Below are 18756 nucleotides of genomic sequence, written 5' to 3'. Positions count from 1 at the left end.
AAGCATTATAATTATTTCCCATTTTTTAAATGATAAAACTAAAGCATAGAGAGGTTAACTTTCCCAAAGTCACAGACGAAAGAAGAGGCAAAGCCAGGATTCAAATGCAGACTGACTCTGGAGGAGCTTTCCAATCTTAACCACTACACACACATATCCAGTTTTGCCAGTTGCAGTGTAAGAGAAATATAACAGAAAGGAGGCTTAAATAAACCTATGGTCTCGTGCTTAATTATTTAGACAGATAGTTTTTGATCCTTAGATTATATTTCTCTAAGTTTGTTTTAGCCAAAAACTTAGAAGGATTCTTCAATAATATAAAAATCCTAAAACATTTTTATTATACACTACTCATTTGTGGTTGTCAGGTGCCATCGAGTCAGCACCCACGCATAGCAACCCTATGCACAACAGAACAGAACACTGCCTCGTCTCCCGCCAACCTCACAATTGTTGCTAAACCCAAGCCCTTTGCTGCAGTTACTGTGCCAATCCATCTGGCTAGGGGTCTTCCTCTTCTTCTCCAACCCTCCAATTTACCAAACATGATATCCTTCTCCAGGGACTGGTCCCTCCTGATAATATGTTTGAAGTATGAGGGACGAAAGTCTGGCTTCCAAGGAGCATTCTGGCTATACTTCTTCCAACACAGATTGGTTTGTTCTTTTGTCAATCCATGGTACTTTCAATATTCACCTTCAATATTCACAGTCAAAGGAAAGTTGTGAAACAGTAGAATGAGTAATGTAAGACTCAAGGATGAATACTTGAAATGGACAGGTTGCACTCACCTTCCATTTCCCAAGACAATTTTTAAAACAGCATTAGAAATTCTCTTTAATAATTCTGGTTTTAAAGAGTTTAGAAATGGTAGTGCAAAGAGAGCATTCCAGTCTTAGTATCAAGCTAATCATCTCTACCCAAATATTTAGATTCTGCCCTTTGACCCCATGTACACCAGAGAAAAGTAAAAACAATGATTTGTTTAAAAGCGTTAAGTGCCTCTGCTTCTAACAATAAGCATTTGTATAAGGGAAAGGAAAAGAAGGGGGCAAAAATGTTTTATAGAAATAAGACAGGTTACAAAAAAGAAAAAAAGACCAATCTGCTCTCAGAAAGCACGGCCCATCCACATTAGAGAAAGGATTAAGCAGATACATTCAGCTTTTCTAACAGATTTTCTTTCTCTAAGGCTTCAATACCCCTCTCACACTCACTCAGATAATCACATTAGTTTTGTCATTAAAAGCTCCCTTTTCATAGCATGCACCTAAACCGCTTAAACCACCCAAAGAGGTCGCATATATTACCAAACACCAAGACAAACGGAAGAGATTTTCCATCTTATGTCTTATTATTTCACTGTATCTATCTGCATGCTCAAAAGGCTAAGCTAACAGAGTTGGTGAGTCATCAGTTAAAAATGATTCCAAAATAAACAAACTCTACAGTATCCTTTAAAGCTGCTCTTTCAGGTGAAAAGAGACCTGGAATTGAATGAGTTTTTATGCTGATAGAACAGTCAAATGACAGAGGGGTTTTCTATTTTCCTTTTCTCTTCTCTGTATTCTATCAGCCAAGTCCATGATTATTTCTGCATGAATGTTGCAGCTTCTGTTAACAGTAAACAAAGCAAATGGAGTCTGAATGTGCAAAGTCCAAAGACAAATTAAAAAGAACGATACTTGAGTTGACATGGAAAATGGCATTTAGTTACTGCCTTTGGATCCTTCAGAATTGTACATGGTCCAGTCAGAACTGGAATTCACCTGCTCTTTTTCATAACCCAACTGCAATATATTATCTCACCATCCTAAGCCTGAGTCCCAGACTCAGAAAAGGACGACTGTTTGTCAGCCCTTTAAAAAGGAGGAAGTGTATCAGAGGGAGGAGGAGTTCTGGTTAAATGGAACTATCCAAGTGAAAGAGCGGTCCCCAACTGGGTAGTGTTCAAGGGATTAGTGGGTTGGGAGAACAGAGAGGGGGTCAAGAAAGGAGAAATAGAATGAACAGTGAAAGAAAGTAATCCAAAGCTAAAAGTTTGCAAGAGAGACATTAGTGGAAAATTACTGAAAATCAGATGTGTAACTATAGGTTGAATTTGGAACTACACAGAGGCAATGGAAGTTCCTCAAGCAAGAGGCAAAGATTGAATATTTCTGGTGAAGGGGAGGCAGGAAATGGAATCGTAAGTATAGTATAAGCAATTAAGAATTCCTTAGTTTTTTAAGAGAAAGGATAAAGTCTATAGGAAGCAACTGAAGAGAAAACAAGAATTAGTTCTGGGTAGAAGAAAACAGGTGATTTTGTAACAGACACTAAATTATCTTGTCTTGAAAATACACTTTTGAAATGACTATATGCAAAAGATTTAAAAAAAGTAGAATTGTGCTAACTCAAAAACATGTTATAAACTATACCATACTGCTTTAGAGTGATTATTTAAGAAAAAAAAAAAAAGAATAAAATATTTGTTTATATTTAGAACAGTAAAATACTTCAAAAAGAATTGGGGAAGAAACTAAAGTTAACACTGCTCACTGGTCCAAATCATGATAAATCAACCAACTAAAAAGCTGTATTTCTAGATCAGGGTGTGACAAACTACAGCCCCAGGCCAAATCTGAGCGACTTCTTATTTTATAAATAAAGAATTACTGAAACGCAGCCAATCATTTGATTATGTGGCATATAGGGCTGCTTTCAAATTACAGCTGCATAGTTGAGAAACTGCAACAAAGACCGTATGGCCCACAAAGCCTAAAATATTTACTATCTAGCCCTTTACAGAAAAAAGTTTGTTCTAAGTAATATGGGACTTCACCATATGCTTCTATCATCTGGCAATTCATGTGGTTCTCTAAAAGAGAATAAAGATGCAATAATTGTCACTTTGTACACAGTTAGAATACAGAATTAAATCTGATGGTTGTCAAATTGTGAGAAGTGATCTACCCAAATCTTCTGTCAAGTCTCCTCCTGATTCAGTGCAATGTAGTAGAAGATCACAGACTCCAGACAATGGAAGACCAAATACAAATCCCACTTCTACTATCTCTTAGTTGAGCTTAACTTCCTCTTTGTATAACTGATATTATACCTTTTCCCCTATAGTATTTTTATTAGGAACAAATGAGATCATAGATATGAAAGAAGGATAAAGCTAATAAGGATAAGACATTTAAGGACATTTAGATTTTGTGTCTCATTTTCATCGAGGTTTTTTTCATATGAAGAAAATTTAATCTTTGAAAGAATTCTCTTTATATTTTCAAAATTCAATATACACTTCCTCCAGCTTTCATTGTGCAAGACACTCACAGATCATTTCACCTTTTAAATGATGAACAATGACTCTAATGACAAATAGACTTGTCCCATTTGGTTGCAAGGTTTCAAGCAAGGTATGCATTTAATAGCTCAAGGAGACAGGTAACTTGAAAGTGTTCTTGTAGGATAGTTATACATGGGTAAGCACAGGGAGGAAGCGGGATAGCTGTTGTTACATGGAGGGGATTGCAGTCATTAAGATGAAACAAAGTGTATAATTTGTTGAATGTAAAACTGATGATCTCTCTGTAAACCTTCACTCAATTCACAATAAAAAAGTTAAAAAAGAAAACTGCTCTTATAACCTAGCTCTTGTATTGTCATGAACTGAATCATGTCCCCCCAATATGTGGGTCAACTTGGCTGGTTCATGCTTCTCGGTGGTTTGGCAGTTATGTAACCATGTAATCAGGCAGTTCTGTGATGATTCCCCATGACGTGATCAGATCTTTAGGGGTGGGCTGAAATACCTTTCATCCCATCACAACCCTGATCCAATATAAGGGAGTTTCCCAGGGGTGTGGCTTGCAACATCTTTTATGTTCACAGATTAAAAGAAAGAAAGGTGAGCAGAGAAAAAGATCTACTGCCACCAAAAAAGTAGAATGTGTCCTTTGGACCTGGGGTCCCTGCACTGTGAGGCTTCCTGATCCAGGGGAAGACTGATGCTAAGCTACATGGAGATTCCCAGGGAATGCTGGGCCTACAGATACTGAAAGGAGATAGGGCCTTTCCCAGAGCTGACAGAAGGAGAAAGCCTTCCCCTAGAGCTGGCACTCCGAATTGGGACTTCTAGCCTCCTAAACTATGAAAGAGTACATTTCTGTTTGTTAAAGATTGTGGCATTTCTGTGATAACAGCGCGAGGTCGCTGAGACACCAATTCTATTTCATTTCTAGCACCCATGCTGGTTGCAGTGTCAGTTACATTCTCTAAACTTATTAACCATCAGTTGACTAGACTTTGTGTTTTGAAACTAGGAGTAAAGGTCTCTTCAGATGAGTATTTAGAAAGAGCATGCACACTGAAGCGCTCTGACATGAAAACAACCTTAAAACATAAAGTTCTTTGCACTTTCCAGAGTACTTTCACATGTAAAATTGTATGTGATCCTCACCACAACCCTATGAGGTATGTAAGTACTGTTACCGTATGCTGCAGAGGAAGATGACATGGGAGCTCATAGAAGAAGAGCACCTTGTCCAAGATTACAGGAACTAACTGGTAAATGGAGGTCCTGTATGGGGATTAATCCTCCACATTGTGAACAGCACTTAGTATGCTTTAGCAGTTGGATACATCACATTATTATGACAATAGCCACCATTTTGCACACACTGACCACGCATTACACAGCTCTAGGCATTTTACATAGACTATGAAGAGTAAATCAATTATGCATACAAAGTGCATAGCAGAAAGCCTGACATCCAGTAATTGTTATTAACAGCAACTATTATCCTTAATTCTAATCCATACAACATTGCAATTTAAGCATTTTACCCATTTTTCAAATGAGGAAACTGAGAAAAGTTAGGCAAATGCCAAGACAATGGTCAAACCCTACAGTCTAGCCCAGGTTTGATTAATTCAAGACACCCCATGCCTGGGCCTTTATCTGATGCTGAAGTTAGAGAATGCATATGGGGCAGGGTGTGTGTGTGTGTGTGTGTGTGTGTGTGTGTGTGTGTGTGTATGGGTGTGTGTGTTATAAGCAAAGTATGTTACTTAAAAAGATGAATGGGTTTCATGTTACCTTAATAGGCCAAGCAGGCAAAGGCTGTAAAAAATTACACTCGTAAGGGTAATCCACCATCGCCAGGTTCACCCAGGTTTCAGAGAGCCAGTCTTTCAACATCCAGACATCATGAAAATCTGTTAAAGGGCTGCACAAGTGAAGGGTCTCAGAGAGCCACTGCAAACTACTGCCTGGGGATAAAATTATATTGTTGGAATTTAATTCTTCTGAAAAGCCTAGTCAACAGAGAGCTTTATAGATCATTTGCTAAGAAGAAATAAATATGTGACTGTTTGCTTCTATAAAAGATTAAGGTCTTGGAAAGTCTTCGGGGCAATTTTACTCAACTCAATGGCACACAACACATCCACCAGAATAGATAAAATTAAAAGACTTATTAGCACTGGCTAGGACATAAAGCAACTAAAATGTTTTACAATGTTGGTGGGAAGGCAATTTGGGAAAATCATTTTGAAAAACTATTTGGCATTATCTACACCAAAGCTCAACATACACATATCCTTTGCTGAGAATTTCCACTCATAGATATATACTCAACTAGCCATGTTTGAGAACACACGTGGTGTGGCACTGTGGTCTGATATGTCAGACTGCAAAGTCATTTGAACTGCAAGGTCGGTGGTTCAAGTTTACCAGCTGCTCCTCAGAAACCCTATAGAGCGTCACTATGGGTCAGAATCGACTGGACGGCACTTAACAACAACAACACAGTAGCACTATGCAGAATGGCCCAAACCTGAAATAGTCCTAATGTCCATCACCATTGGAATGGACACTAGGAACAAATGGTAGCATGTTTATCCTATGGAGCACTATAGAGCAATGAGAATGTACAAACGTAAACTAAACAAAACAAATGGATGAATCTAACAAATATAGTGCTGACCAAAAAATGTTCTTGTTGTTAAGTGCCATCAGGTTGGTTCCAACTCATAGAGACACTGTATAGAGTTTCCAAGGAGCAACTGGTGGGTTTGAACAGCTGACCTTGAGGTTAACAGTCCAGCACTTATTCTACAGTGCCACACCAGGACTCTTGACCAAAAGATGGCACACATAAAATATATTTGTACATATTATATGATTTCAATTACTAAAAAAATTCAAGAACAGGCAAAATAAACTTATGGTTCTAGAAGTGAGGCTAGTAGTAACCCTGGTAGACATGAAGGGAGTGAGTGGAAAGGCAGGAGAGGATTTCTGAGATGCTGACAATATTCTCTTTCATGATCTGCATATTGATTACACTATGTATTTGCTTTGTGCAAATTCATCAAGCTGTATCTTCTGATTTTTGTACTTTTTTGTATGTATAGTTAATAAAGTTTCACTTGACATGTAGAAAGTGCCAAATTTAACAAGTGAAAGGTAAGAAAATGGGGGACCTATAATTCTACCCTCCTGACTAAAACTTACTTGTAGTTGCAAGTCGATTAATGGAATTCCAGGATCTGCGGATGCTCTCTGAACAGTTTGGGCCACTTTTCTTAAAATCTCTAGTTACAATCTCCATAAATATACCACATGGCACCAAATTATCAAACTGCCAGATAGGAGCAGAGGCTGCAAGAGCTCTAAACAGAAAGGAAAACAAAAAATTATAACCCACTTATCTCAACTTTTAAAGCTGAAATTGAAATCAAATTAAAATGAAGAGAAAATCTTATACCTATTAATGAGACAGAAACTAGAAATTTCTGTACAAAAGAATGAAAAGCATTTTACCCAAAATGAATCTCTCAGCTTGCCTTGGCATTCATTAAGAAGTAAGTGCTCATGTCTGATGAAAACACACTTACCCTACTACTAAATGAGGATATTTCATCCTGAACCATGCTGAAAGCATGCCTCCATAAGAGCCCCCAAGTGCAATGACAGGTTGATTTTCGGCTCCTGGGATTGTTTGTTTCAAGTGTTTGATTAACTCTGCAAAATCGGCCAGAGCTTGTTCTGATGTCAGAAAATTCAAGTGTCTGGAATCCTAAAGAAAAATAACAAAGAGCATGGGTAGAAGTGTGTACATAATAGCAGCTTAGCATAGCATAGATCTAGAAAAGACCAGAGTCAGATAAGCTTTTCTCCAAATAGAATTTCTAGGCCATTGAGCTAATATGTGCAGTCAAAGCAGTAACAGTGCTGATTTAAACAGCTCATGAAAAGATGGTTTTAAGAACACAATGTATCTTGCACTCAACTGTAGTTTCCACTAAATGCTATTTTCTTAAGACCTTAAAAGCTGTAAAAGCAGTAAAAACCAACATAAATAATTTTAACAATAATGTGATGGGGGGAGGGAATCTAAGCTTAATAGACAAATGCTACATTATACTTTTATTTCCAATTTTCATACATTTAAAAGTACTAACAGAAAAACAAAGCACTAAATTCTATGGAAACCTGAGGTATGAAATCATCAGTAAAAATAACTCATCCTTCATCATCAGAAAGATTGCACATTATGTCTCCCATACTAACAACCTGAAACAAACTAGCCTATCTGCCATAAACAACAAGGAGACTGAAGAGAAGAAATCCTACGGAGTAACGATTTTCAGACATTGGCTGTGAGGCAGCTTATGACATTTGACTGCTCACAGGAAAGAAATCCACCAAAGTAAGTTCCATGATCATCTAGCCTCTGCCTAGGGACAATTCCCTACTGTAGTGTTGGGCAGGAAAAGCTTAAACAGAGATGTGCTGAGCTATAAAAGACTAATAAGTTATCTTTAAAGTAAGTCGACAAATTCTTGACACTCCTTCCATTAAAAGGTGGAACCTAATTTTCTTCCATTTGACCTTAGGCTGGATTTAGTGATTTCGTTTTAATGAATAGGACATGATAGAAGAGATAACGTGTGATGTCCAGTGGTAAGTCATATAAACATTGTAGATTCCATCTTGTTCTCCAGTATTGCCAACTTTGAGGAAGCTGGTACCATGTCATGAGGATGGCTCAAGTAGGCCTGTAGAGAAACCCAGGAGAGGAACTAAGACCTCTTGTTAACATCCAGCATTAGTCTGTCACTTAGGTGAGCAAGCCACCTTGGAAGTGGATCCTCCAGCTCCAATCAAGCCTTCAGATTACTGCAGTGTCAGCCAATATTTTAACCTCAAGACTCCCCCTGAAACAGAAGCACCCATCTATGCTAGCTCTAATTCCTGACCCACAGAAACTCTGAGGTTGTAAATGTTTTTTGCTGCTTTAAGCCACTAAGTTTTGAGGTAATTTGTTATGCAGCAATAAATCAGTAATATCCACCAATATTAGCCTTGGTCCATCGGACTTTCACCTGTTTGGTCTCCTCAAAGCAGCCCTTTGAGGACAAAGATTCATTTCTGATGAAGACAGCAGTGCATTCATTGCTCACAGTTCAGCCTAAAACATTTTTTAATAAGGGAATACAAAAGCATGTTTACAGTTGGGCAAATGGTATTGAAAAGCAAGGAGATTATGTCAAAAATGATCTATTTGTCTTTTCTAAAAGTTGACTCAAATTCTACAGTCAGAGTGTGGAAAATTTTTGATTCATCCTCATGTATTTCTAGTGGTGGACATAATAATTTAAGTGTATAATATATAAAACAGAATTACATACTGACATTTTTTGAAACAACCAAAAGTTCCCTGCACCTTTTATTTCCTGTCTCTGTGTTGTTGTTAAGTGCTGTCGAGTTGGTTCCTACTCAAAGACTTTGTTTGTATAGAGTTTCATAGGAGTGGCTGATGGGTCTAAACCACCAACCTTGTGGTCCTGTGCTTATCCTACAGTGCCAATCTCTACAGCCATGGATTAAGAACTGGATAAATCGTCATATCAAGAAGTGATTTACAATAGAAATGCAAATATTATCATTCAAAAAATCTTTAATCTGTTCAAATCTCATGCAAAAGTAAGAGTAAGCATTTCTTCTTACTCTCAGTAAGAATTTACTGAGAATTCAAGCAGAACAAGTTAAAGCTATCAACTCTTTCTCATACTGCAGAAAGAAATGTTCTATATTCTAAAAGAAAACCTTTAAACTTATAAAAGATACAAAGTACACTCACCTTGAATGAGTTGGCACCAAAGGGTAGGGACTCCCCATAGTATCGATGTTCAGCAAACACCAGCATAGCTTTCAGTTCCTCAGCCACATCCCACATGAACCCCTAGGAAGATTGCAGAGATATTATTTGTAGAATAAAACCATGATGTGATAAAGATCACTGAACCTATTATGCACACCCTATAAGATAGGTGTTAAACCAGACCAAGAAGATCTCTAAGAAGGTGTACAGTTAATGTTTGTTCTACATATAAATGATACAGCTGCTATTTTGCTGTTGCACATCAATCTCATAATGCATTGGAGTAAAATGATTAAAAATAAACCTATGTTGCTTATCTACCACTTACTTCATTTCTTCTTATCCTGACATGCTATCCCTAGACTCAACAGTATGTCTAAAGCAGTCTTGAATTTTCATCAAGTTGTATTGTGTGCCAAATATTCTAGGAAACAGCTGAGTATATCACAGTTGTCCTCCTTTCATAGGCGTTTACAACATAAAAGAGCATACAGTATAAATAAACACACTGGACTCCCTGAAGGGATTTACACTACCTTATTTATTTGACAAATGACAGCAAACAATAGCTAATATAAATGATTTACATTGTATCAGTCCTGGTTCTAAGAACTTTGTATATACTAATTCATTTAATCATCACAACAAACAATCTTGAGATGGGCACTCTGAACCTAAAACCTGTTTTTGATCAATCACTGTGTTTTTTTAGTGATCCCAGCTGGGATCTTGGAATCTTTCTCAACATGCATTCTAGGAAATCAGGATCAATTGATTAGACTTAATTTAACACAAGGAGCCCTGGCAGTGCAGCGGTTAAATAGTTGACTACTAACTAAAAGTAGTCCTTATGTGGCACTGCAGGATAATGCACTGGACCGCAAGGTCAGTGGTTCAAACCCACCAGTTGCTCCTCAGAAACCCTGTACAGGGTCGCTAAGGGTCAGACTCAACTCAACGGCACTTAACAACAACAACTAAAAGGTCAGCTCACCGTCACTCAACACCACTGCTTGTAAGAAAAAGGTGTGGCAGTATGCTCAATAAAAATTTATGGCCTTGGTAATCTTGTGGGGGGCAGTTCTATCCTGCCCATAGGGTTATTATAAGACAGAAAGAATCCTTTGATAAATGGTTTGGTGGGGGGTTTGCTGTTGTTTCCTGGTTTTCAAATTTACCACAGAAGAGTATATCTATTTGCCAATCTTAGTACCATCCTTGTTTTATAATACTTTACTACTCCGTAAGGACTAAGAACTTCTAAACACCTTTGTTGTGATAAGTAAATGGACCATTAGAAGATCTGCATCATATGAGAACAGAGAATCTACCCTGGTATCAATAAGGGCTTCAATCATCCCGCTGTCTCTCTTAAGGACCTACTCACTCACTGTCAATTGTCCACAGATCCTTTAGCACTCAGCCCAAGCACCTCCTCCTCTGCCTGGCTCATGTGGCCTGGCTGTTCACTCCCTGCACCTATTTCAGAAATACGTTTTCCCAAAAAGGTCCATGGAACAGTATATTAGCATTTAACATCATATGCCAGCACCATTCCTTTTTAGAAAATTCAGTCCTCGTTACTCCATGAACTACATATTATAATTGTTGTTGCTGTTGTTGATGTTACGTGCTTTGGAGTGGGTTCCAACTAACAGTGACCCTGTATAGGGTTTCTGAGGAGCAGCTAGTGAATTTGAATCGCTGATTTTGTGGTTCAAACCAACCTTTCAGTCAAGTGCTGTATCTATCCTATAGCGCCACATAAGGATTCCATATTATTGTATCTACTTAATACATACATTTAACACGGAATGTATTAATGTAGCTAACAGGTACATTATTTTTCACTCTTACAAATACGGGAATACTAAATTTAAAATGGCTACAACTTTACCTTGACCTATCCTATATGACTGACAAACTTGTATTTTATTATTATCCTTTTGCATTGGCTGCATTTAGGCTTTATTCACTTATCCACCTAGCAAATATTTACTAAGAACCTATGATAAACACTGGACCACAAGGGCAGTTTAACTGCAACATCTGCAGTTCAACCCACAAGTCACTCCTTGGAACCCTAGATTGTTGTTGTTAGTGCCATCGAGTCGGTACTGACTCATAGTGACCCTATGCCCAGCAGAACGAAACACTGCCCGATCCTGGGCCAACCTCACTACTATTGCCACACTTAAGTCCATCGATGCTGCCACTTGGCCAATCCATCTAGTTGGGGGTCTTCCTCTTTTTCTCTGACCCTCCACCTTACCAAACATGATATCCTTCTCCAGGGACTGGTCCCTCCTGACAATATGTCCAAAGTATGAGAGACGAAGTTTGACCATCCTGGCCTCCAAGGAGCACTCTGGCTGCACTTCTTCCAAAACGGATCTATAGGTTCTTTCGGCAGTCCATGGCACTTTCAGTATTTTCCTCCAACACCATAACTCAAAAGCATCAACTCTTCTATGGTCTTCTTTATTCACTGTCCAGCTTTCGCATGCATATGCGGTTATTGAAAATACCATGGCTTGGGTCAGGCGCACCTTAATCCTCAAGCTGACATCTTTGCTCTTCAACTTTAAAAAGGTCTTGTACAGCAGATTTGCCTAATGGAATAGGTCGTTTGATTTCTTGACTGCTGCTTCAATGATTGATCAAACATGCAATCAAGATGTATTGATCATTACTGGTGATTGGAATGCAAAGGTTGGGAGCAAAGAGGAAGGATCAGTAGTTGGAAAATATGGCCTTGGTGATAGAAATGATGCTGAAGAACACATGATAAAATTCTGCAAAATCAATGATTTGTTCATTTCAAATACCTTCTTTAGACAGCCTAAGAGATAACTATACACATGGACCTCACCAGATGGAATACATAGAAATCAAATTGACTACATCTACAGAAAGAAATGATGGAAAAGCTCCATATCATCAGTCAAAACAAGACCAGGGGCAGATTGTGGAACAGACCATCAGTCACTCATATGCAAATTCAAACTGAAGCTGAAGAAAATGAAAACAAGTCCAAGAGAGCCAAAATAGGACCTTGAATATATCCCACCTGAATTTAGAGATCATCTGAAGAACAGATTTGATACATTAAACACTAAAGTCCAAAGACCAAAAGAGTTGTGGGAGAATATCAAGAACATCATATGTGAAGAGAGCAAAAAGTTGTTAAGAAGACAAGAAAGAAGGAAAAGGTCAAAATGGATATCAGAAGAGACTCTGAAACTTGCTCTCCAGTGTAGAGATGATAAAAATGGAAGAAATGAGGAGGTCCAAGAGCTGAATAGAAAATTTCAAAGATCAGCTCGAGAAGATAAAGCCAAATATTACAATAAAATGTGCGAAGATCTGGAACCCTATATTGTTGTTGTGAAGTGCTGTTGAGTTGGTTCCGACCCACAGTGACCCTGTATAGGGTTTTCGAGAAGCAGCTGGTGACCTTGAACCACCAACCTTGCAGTACAAAGGGCTTTGCAGATTAACCCACTGTGCCACACCAGGACTCCTATAAATTGGAACTGACTTGCTAGCACTTAACATTAACAACAACATATGCTAGTGTAGTCCTAGACAGTGAACTAAACAAACCACACTAATCTATGCCTTTGTGGTGCTGTAGGATAAGCAATGGACTAGACTATTATCCATGAGGTCAGCAGTTCAAACCCACCAGCTGCACCTCAGGAGAAAGATGAGGCTTTTCTGCTCTGGTGAAGATTTACAGCCTCAGAAACCCTATGTAGGATCACTATGAGTTGGAATCAACTTGATGGTAGCGGGTCTGGGTTTGTGTAGTTTTAGAAGTCATAAAAAGTCATAAAAATGTATTTTTATAAGTAAATAAGTGGTTACATGCTATGGAAAACAATAAAATAGAAAAGAGGAAGGCAGAGAATACGTAGCTGTTGGTGGTGTTGTTGTTAAGTGCCATAGAGTTGGTTCCACTCCAGAGCAAACCTGTTTAGGGTTTCATAGGAACAGCTCGTGAGCTTGAACTGCTGCCCTTGCAGTTCAAACTGATTTTCCAGTCCAGCACATTAACCCATAGTGCCACAATGATAAAGCGCTCAATTTTAAGGTGGCATTCAGAGAAAGAGTTAAAAAATATATACCTCTAATTAAATACTTAAGAAACACAAATGGGCAAAAATACCGTAATAAAATCAACCACAATCCTATCATTAATATGACCCTGGTTAACATTTTGGTATATGTCCTTCCCGTCTTTTCTGGTGACAGTATTAAGCAAAACAAGACAAAAAATACATTTGTAACATATTTTGTGATCTTGACAATAGATTACGACCATCTTCTAATGCTACTATACACCCTTCTATAGTACTGTCTGATAATTCTGATAGAATTACCTGGGATACATTCCTGAGCCCATCTCATGCCTAATAAAGTGAAACTCTTGGTGGAGAATGCAAACAGACCAAAGTAGTGTGTAAAATGTGATGCTGGCAATCCTAACCTATACACGTTTCTCCCTCCTTTAAACAACTCCTCATTCAAATCTGAGGACCCCTATTCTAAAACTAGGGAGTCCTAGTGTGGTGCCGTAGCATATGCACTGGCCCACAGGTCGGTTTGAACCAAAGGTCAGTGGTTCAAGCTCATCAGCTACTCCTTGGAAACCCTGTACAGGGTCACTATGGGTTGGAACCAGCTCGACGGCACTTAAAAACAACAATTCTTTTTAACAGGGGAGTCCTGGTGTGGCGCCGTAGGATAAGCACTGGGCCACAAGGTCAGCAGTGCAAACTCACCAGCCGCTCCTCAGAAACTCTCTACTACAGGGTTGCTATGAGATGGAACCGACTTGATAGCATTTAACAATAACAACTATAAAACTGAAGTATTGGTGTGGAGCTGTAGGATAAGCAATGGACTGCTAGCCAAAGGAAGGTACCTTCAAACCCACCAGTGGCTCCTCAGAAACCCTCTACAGGGTTGCTATGAGTCAGAACAGACTCCACGGCACTTCAGAACAACTCTAAAATCGCACTAGTGGAAACACTACACTGGATGCACCTGAAATTACTCAGCCACTCCCACGTGAGCAAGCATTTAGGTTTTATTTTCATTCCCACATGATCAAGCATTTAGGTTTCATTTTCATTCCCATGTGATCATTTAGGTTTTATTTTCACTCCCATGTGATTAAACATTTAGTTTTTACTTTTCCATTATTATGGACAGCTTTGTGATACCTTTTACAGAGTATCTATTTTCCTACATCCTTATTCACTCCAGAAATTAACTAAGATTTTCACCTTTAATTTTCTAAATTCTGATTGTCCGAAAAATAGTATTTCATTCTTTTCATTAGGAATCTTTTAAAGTGGAACATGAATGTTCACTGGACATCTATATTTGTTTTGAGAAGGGCTTATTATTTTTCTATTACTTGTTTGCTTCTCTTTTTGTTTTTTACATAGAGTTCTAAAATTAAATGCAGTAATACTTGGTCATGCATGCTGCAAATCAGTTTTTTTAGTTTCTTATAATGAAAGAATGAGGAATTTATTAAATGAAGAATCTAACAAATCTATACATACCGTATTATTGCAAAACCAGATAATGTCCCCTTCATTACCAGTATAGAAAAGTATTGAGCCACCATCTTTCTTCCAGTATTTATCAGCTATCAGGTACCGCTGTTTAAAAGTTTTATCAATATCAAATCCAAAATGATCAACCTGTGATAAAAACAAAACAAAAAAGAAATTAAAAGTAATTAAATCAACAAAGTAATTGAATTAATTATTTCATTCATATCAACCTATTCTATACAAATAATCACAAGAATACTTGAAATCTCATTTGGTTTTGCAATTAGGAACAATAATGATATTATTAGTCTAAAATTATTTTCTTTATATTGTGCAAGTAAAATAAAGCAAATAAGTAATAATGTTTCCATTAGTGGTGGTCAAGATCTTCAGTCTAAGAGAAAAGATACAATTATAAAATCAAAATACCTCTTTTAAAACATAGTAATGTTAAAATGGGCATCGTGGTGTGGCACAGTAGGTTAATATGCTGGACTACAAGGTCAGTTTGAGCCTCAAGGTCAGTGGTTCAAGTTTGAAAGCCCTTCCTTGAAAACCCTATAAGGGTCGCTGTGAGTCAGAACCAACTCAATGGCACTTAACAACAATAACAATGTCCTCGTGTGGCACTGTAGAATACACATTGAATGGCTTACTACAAGATTAATGGTTCAAGCTCACCAGTTGCTCCTTGGAAACCCTATCGGAACAAAGTCGAAGGCACTTAACGATAACAAGTCAACTAGATCACATCCCACAGAGTTGATTCTGACTCACTGTGACCCTGTTTCCAAGGCCATAAAATCTGTATGGGAGCATACAACCTCACCTTTCTCTCACATAAGTTGGTAAGTTTGATTTGCTTATTTTGTGGTTAGAAATCCATTGCTTATCCTACAGTGCCACGATGGCTCCTTCACCTACAGCCAGTCATAAGATAGAAGTGTGCAAGAGAAACAGGCAGTGACGGGGAGTTGGGCAAGTGATCCCACCTGCTTCCATTCAATTGGTACAGTAGTTCTCCTTGTGAGGGCCGGGAAAAGCAGAGCATTACTTGATAGAGAGAACATGTTAGGAAAGCAAATTCTCTGAGTTCATCCAAGACCTACTGAATCAGAAACTATGGGAGTGGAGCACAGTAATCTGTGTTTAAACAAGCCTCCAGATGATTCTGATGAATACTAAAACTGTAAACCCATTGAGTTAGTATATCACCCCAAATGAGATCGATCTGCTTTGCCTTGTCTTGGTTTGGGTTACTCAACACCTCTAGGACTGTGAGCATCTCACTATGCTAAGACTCTGATGTTTAAAGATCTGAATTAGTACCAAATGTGGTTCCTGAATATAAGAGCCAACCATAGCATCTGAACCTCAAAGTGTGTGTGTAGGGGGGGCTGGGGGTGGGAAGAACTTTAGTCTGGAAGCTCCACTGGCACCTGTTCAATGTCAAAGCAACACTCAAGCTTCCTCCACTGATAACTGAGTAGTGGCAGCGGGTAAGATTCCTAAGGCTGGTTGTGGAGGACTTAGTGAAAGGCAGCGCTCTATAACAAAGTGCTTTCCCAAGAGATTCTCAAAGATGATACTGCCAGTGAGTTTCATCCTTTGCACTGACATTAGGGCCTACCCTCCTTGTAAAATGAGATGTAGCTATAACCTTTAAAAGCAGCCCATAGAGATACACATTTCAATAATTCAGTGTGGAGGTTTCAAATTTGGAAATATGGGTATGCATGGGAGTCCTGGTGTGGTACTACAGGATAAGCATTGGACAACAAGGTCAGTTTGAACTGCAAGGGTGATAGTTCAAACTCATCTGCCGCTCCTCAGAAACCCTATACAGGGTCGCTAAGTCAGAATTGACTTGATGGCCCTTAACAACATAATAACAATATGTATATATGTATGTATAGCACTATGGGATAAAGCACTGTACTGAAAGGTCAGTTTGAACCCAAATTCGGTAGTTCAAACTCACCAGTGGCTCCTTGGAAACTCTACAGAGGGTTGTTATGAGTCGGAATCCACTCAATGCCACTTAACAACAGCATATATGTTACATGTCCATTACATATATGTTGTTGATTAGTGCTGTTGAGTAGGTCCCAACTCATAGCGACTCTGTATACGGTTTTCAAGGAGTGGCTGGTGCGTTTGGATCACGGACCTTGCAGTTCAATTCGATCTTGCAGTCCAGTGCTTATCCTACAGGCTAAAACAGGCCTCCATAACATATATATGTGGTTAAGTTCCGTTAAGTCAGTTCCAACTCATAGCAACCTGACATATATATATGTGTGTGTGTATATAACACTTTAAAGTGTTGAAGAGCAAAGATGTCAGTTTGAGGACTAAGGTATTTCAATAACTTCATATGCAAGTGAAATTTGGACAGTGAGTAAGGAAGATCATAGAAGAATTGATGTATTTGAGTTACGGTGTTGGAAGAGAATATTGAAAGTACCATGGAATGCCATGGTACTTTTGGAAGAAGTGCAGCCAGAATGCTCCTTGGAAGCCAGGATGGCCTGACTTCATCTCTCATACTTTGGACATGTTGTCAGGAGGGACCAGACCCTGGAGAAAGATATCATGTTTGGGAAAGGGAGGGAAGGGTCGGAGAAAAAGAGGAAGACCCCCTAACAAGATGGGCTGGCACAGTGGCAGCAGCAATGGGTTCAAGTCTAACAACAATTGTGAGGTTGGTGCAGGATAAGGCAGTGTTGCACTCTACTGTGCAGAATGTCCCTGTGGGTCAGAAATGTCCCAATAGTATCTAACTACAACAACAATATAGAAGGGGCAGCAGTGACTCCGTGGTAGAATTCTCACCTCCAAGTGGGAGACCCACAGATTCAATTACTAGTCAATAAACCTTACAAACCACCACTACTTGTTATCAGTGGAGGCTTGTGCATTTCTCTGACACTGAACAGGTTTCAGTGGAGTTTCCAGAGTAAGACAGAATAGGAAGAAAAGCCTGGTAATCTACTTCCAAAAATTCACAACAGTCCAATCCCGTGGTATATGGGGTCACCATGAGTCAGATGGTAATCTGACAGCTACTAAGAACACCACCAATCTATACATATAGGAGTCCCTGAGTGTACAAATGATTAATATGCTCAGCTGCTAACCAAAAGGTTACAGAGTTGAGTCTATCTATCCAATGGCATCTCAGAAGAAGGACCTGGCAATCTACTTCCACTGAAGACCCTATGGAGCACAGTGCTACTGGCTTTGTTGTTGTTGTTGCTTTAAGCATGGATTACTTAGAGGGAATAAATGAGGTATGGAGAGTTGATGAAACTCTTTACAGAATTACATGGAGAATCCTTAGAATGTCAAAATATTCTACTTTCTGAGTGGTTCATCTAAATACTAAACGGCTGGAAACATGCAGTGATACCTCCTTTCCAAAATAATAACTTAGAGAATTTTTGTGGCTCTTTCCCATTATCAGGGACACTTCGGCTTCCGACTACAGAACTGGACTACAGCCAGGTTAGCCCATTGGAAGCAGGGTGCCCTCTGCTGTTGAGAACTGGGTCCTACAGTCCAGCTCCCTGCTCTTCAATGATGGTGGTGGTGGCGGTGGTGGTGATGGTGCTGTGCTGTGCTGTGGAGTTGGTTACGACTCCTAGCAACCTTGTATAGGGTTTCTGAGGCGGTAATTCTTTACGGGAGCAGAAAGCCTCATCTTTCTCCCATGGAATAGCTGGTAGTTTCTAACTGCTAGCCTTTAGGTTAGCAGCCTGACTCTAAGATACCAGAACTCCTTTGTGCTGTTCAATGTTGGAATTAAGTACCGTGGAGTCGGTTCCAACTCATAGTGACCCTGAACAGGGTTTCTGAGGCTGTAAATCTTTACGGGAGCAGAAAGCCTCATCTTTCTCCCACAGAACAGCTGGCAGTTTTGAACTGCTGACCTTGAGGTTAGCAGCCTGATTGTTAACCACTATACTACCAGAGCGCCACACAAGGACTGTGCTATACAATAGAGAGTTTGAAAAATCACAACA

General features: G+C 39.0%; 1 protein-coding gene across 2 annotated transcripts in view; it reads right to left on the bottom strand.

Moving 5' to 3' along the window:
• The window catches only part of PRCP (prolylcarboxypeptidase (angiotensinase C)), a 78087-nt gene that overhangs the window by 16125 nt on the left and 43206 nt on the right, over nt 1–18756 (bottom strand). The window contains exons 4-9 of one of the 2 annotated variants that reach the window (XM_006864980.1): nt 16713–16718; nt 14738–14878; nt 9138–9239; nt 6889–7070; nt 6506–6663; nt 5087–5259 (exon numbers count right to left, since the gene is read on the bottom strand). In XM_006864980.1, the coding sequence (XP_006865042.1) occupies nt 5087–5259; nt 6506–6663; nt 6889–7070; nt 9138–9239; nt 14738–14878; nt 16713–16718 (762 nt within the window). The remainder of the gene's footprint in view (nt 1–5086; nt 5260–6505; nt 6664–6888; nt 7071–9137; nt 9240–14737; nt 14879–16712; nt 16719–18756) is intronic. The other variant, XM_006864979.1, reaches the window with a different exon arrangement.

This window comes from Chrysochloris asiatica, unplaced genomic scaffold (genome assembly GCF_000296735.1).
Source record: "Chrysochloris asiatica unplaced genomic scaffold, ChrAsi1.0 scaffold00074, whole genome shotgun sequence".
NCBI lineage: Eukaryota > Metazoa > Chordata > Mammalia > Afrosoricida > Chrysochloridae > Chrysochloris > Chrysochloris asiatica.
Note: the sequence above shows the minus strand (reverse complement) of the source record. Positions and strands in the feature narration are given on the sequence as shown.